We start from the raw sequence: 2742 nt of genomic DNA, 5'->3' as shown, positions 1-2742 counted from the left end.
GCTCATTTTCAGTTGCTGATTTACAATTTGCTATAATTTATCAAAAGTCAACAAACATGATAAATGTCACTGCATTAGAGATAATTTTCTACTCCACCCTACCTATTTCATTTTGGTCTGTTCCTAGTTTGCAACAACAACACGCTTGCTGAAGAAGTCTTTTGAATGCTCTTCGGAAGTCTTTTCTGAACAAGCTGTACGCTACAGGATTAGCGGCAGTGCTGAACAATGATAGCACAGTAGCGAATGTGTCCACTACGGCTGGAATGATTTCATGATTCCATGTTATCGTTTTTATAAGTCGTGTTACACTGAAGGGAATCCACGAAAGAATGAATAAAACTATTACTAAAGTTATTGTCCGGAGACCTTTAAATCTGTAGTAGTTTCTCCATGCATGACGCCTGGAATTAACATTCGGTGTTTCTCTTGAAGTGATGGTGTCAACTCGCCTTCCTTGACGTCTCACAACAGAAATAATTCGAAGATAGCAGAACAGAATCACCCCCGACGGTATCGTGATACACAGCACAATCGTAAGAATACTGTAAATTATCACCCGCGTTTTCCACTTATCTCCCGTCCCGGTGAAGTTATACGTACACATTGACTCGTACTGTCCGTATCTGAACCAACCTAATACAGCGCAAGGGATTGTAAAAATAATCGCCCAGACCCAACTTATAGCGATGGCGGTGCAAATCCTTTTCGAAGTTACGTTCGCCCTGTACTTGAGCGGATGGATGATGGCATAAAAACGATCCCAGCTTATAAACGCTAGGCTTTCAAGGCCAACGATCGCCAAGCTGTAGTACACAAAAGCCGTGGCTTGACACCAGGCGTCGCCAAAACGCCAGTTCTCTTGTATCAGCGCAGCGGCGCAGAACGGTATTACAAATATGACGGTTAATAGATCTGTTACCGCGAGGTTAAAAAGAAAATAGTTCGAATGCTGTCGACGGAGATCTCTGTCGCAGTAAATAGCTAAACAAACTAAAACATTTCCCACCAGGCCAAAACAGAAAATGAACAAGAGAACCCCGGCGAAAGCAAGCGCTTCTTCACTCGATAGCAGCATTTCGTGTTGTTTACAGTTCGGTGATGTGTTCGAATTTTTTCGTATCAGACGTCTGATATTTTCAAGTTAAAGTGAAGTTAAGGAATTAATGAAAAGGCATGATAAAAGACCACCCGCTGAACTTCCTCATATATATAGTAAACAAAAATACTATTTTATCACGTGATACGTCATAAAAACAGCATTTCGAGTTAATGAAAAATTACTTCATTTACCGACAGACCTTTAACGAGGACTAAATATTACAGTCTATACCCGAATTATATTGAAGGACATTAATTTTTATTTGGTGTGAAATGAACTTGCCTTTTTTTCTACGAGTAACTGCTTTCGGCATATAACTCCAATTTTAAATTATTTACTGACTGCCGAATTCGAGACAAATTTTTATTTCACGATGTCGCCCGTTTCCAAGCTGTATCGCTGACACCTGCCTTTAAGAAAACATTCAGCACAAAAGGAACCCATGTAACATAAATATTCAAATGTTGAACGAGGATGTTTTGACTTCAGCTAAGTTTTCATTTCCATACCAAATTTAGCATGTTTACTTTTGTCAAATGGTAAAATAGCAAATTCTAATTAGTCAGACCATCAAACGGCAAAGGCAAAGGCAAAAAGAAAGAAAAAACGGTTAACGTTTGATACATCGTAACAAGTTTCAATCCACACTCCAAAATTCACATTGCGCTAAGTGAACATTACAAGTCTCTGATTATACTCCGAAAAAAAATAAAACACAAACCCAAGCAGTACAAAGGAGGCTTGTATTCGGGGGAACTATATAAACGCCTGGAAGAAGACATACTGATCTGAATCTGAATATAATGTTATGGGCTTTTATTCGGTAGACGAGGGTTGATTGGAAGCATTTTTCCGTTTGAGATCAGTTTTTGGGGGTGCTTATTTTCGGGGGTTCTTGAGGGGAAAGGGTTAAATTCCATTCGACTCTTACTCGCAGTACTGTGAACAAAACAACGCTTTTCATTGTAAAAAATATATACAAAATATACAAGTTTGTTCTTGCTTTTGTTAGACATTTCAAGTGGTTGTGCTCTAGAATTTTTATTTAAATAAAGAAAATCAAGTTTGAAAACTCCAAAAGGTAGTCGATCGTGGGAAATAACGAGCGTTTATGGGTAAAAAATTGACCGAAATGTGACCGACCGTAATAATTAACGGAATTGTTGTAAGTCTAGTTCCTCTGCACTTCTTCGATAATGTTCAATTTGACACATGACGTGAAGAATGACATACTTATTACCTGCAGATATATATGCATATCATTAAATTGAAATGTGAATGGAAATATCCCAAGAAAATCGTTTTATAAAACTTACAGTTGGTGGATAAATTCCAAACGTTTTTTACTTTTAAAGGTGAAGTATAACTGGCAAAATGATTTACGCGCGTAAAATAAATTGCTTCTGGGGTAAAAGTTGAACGTGCTTTAGCTTTTTCCGCAGACGTCAGACAAGAAAATCCACTTGCAGTAATTTGCATTGTGATTGGCTAAAAATGTTGGAAAGCCAACTGATGTCAAAATCTTGTTAAATAGATAAGAGCGACAATGCTTTCTAATTTCTAATTGAAAAGATCACGTTTCATTGCGCTATCAATATTTGGACGTTCGTAAATAGCACACGTCCACATGTTTACTGAAA

At 37.7% G+C, this 2742-nt stretch overlaps 1 protein-coding gene across 1 annotated transcript; it reads right to left on the bottom strand.

The window, feature by feature from the left end:
- Positions 1 to 1346, bottom strand: LOC144651527 (rhodopsin, GQ-coupled-like). Its single transcript, XM_078511491.1, has one exon. The coding sequence runs from the start codon at positions 1076 to 1078 to the stop codon at positions 89 to 91; it is 990 nt and encodes a 329-aa protein (XP_078367617.1). The 5' UTR covers positions 1079 to 1346; the 3' UTR covers positions 1 to 88.
- Positions 1347 to 2742: the final 1396 nt, after the last annotated feature.

The sequence above is a fragment of the Oculina patagonica genome, chromosome 4, assembly GCF_052425735.1.
Source record: "Oculina patagonica isolate OP01 chromosome 4, crgOcupat, whole genome shotgun sequence".
Lineage (NCBI taxonomy): Eukaryota > Metazoa > Cnidaria > Anthozoa > Scleractinia > Oculinidae > Oculina > Oculina patagonica.
The sequence above is the reverse complement of the archived record's forward strand: the minus strand, read 5'-3'. Positions and strand labels throughout refer to the sequence as shown.

Bases quoted from the DNA above. Each gene is read 5' to 3' on its own strand.
- LOC144651527 (XM_078511491.1), bottom strand. From the start codon at position 1,078: ATGCTGCTATCGAGTGAAGAAGCGCTTGCTTTCGCCGGGGTTCTCTTG.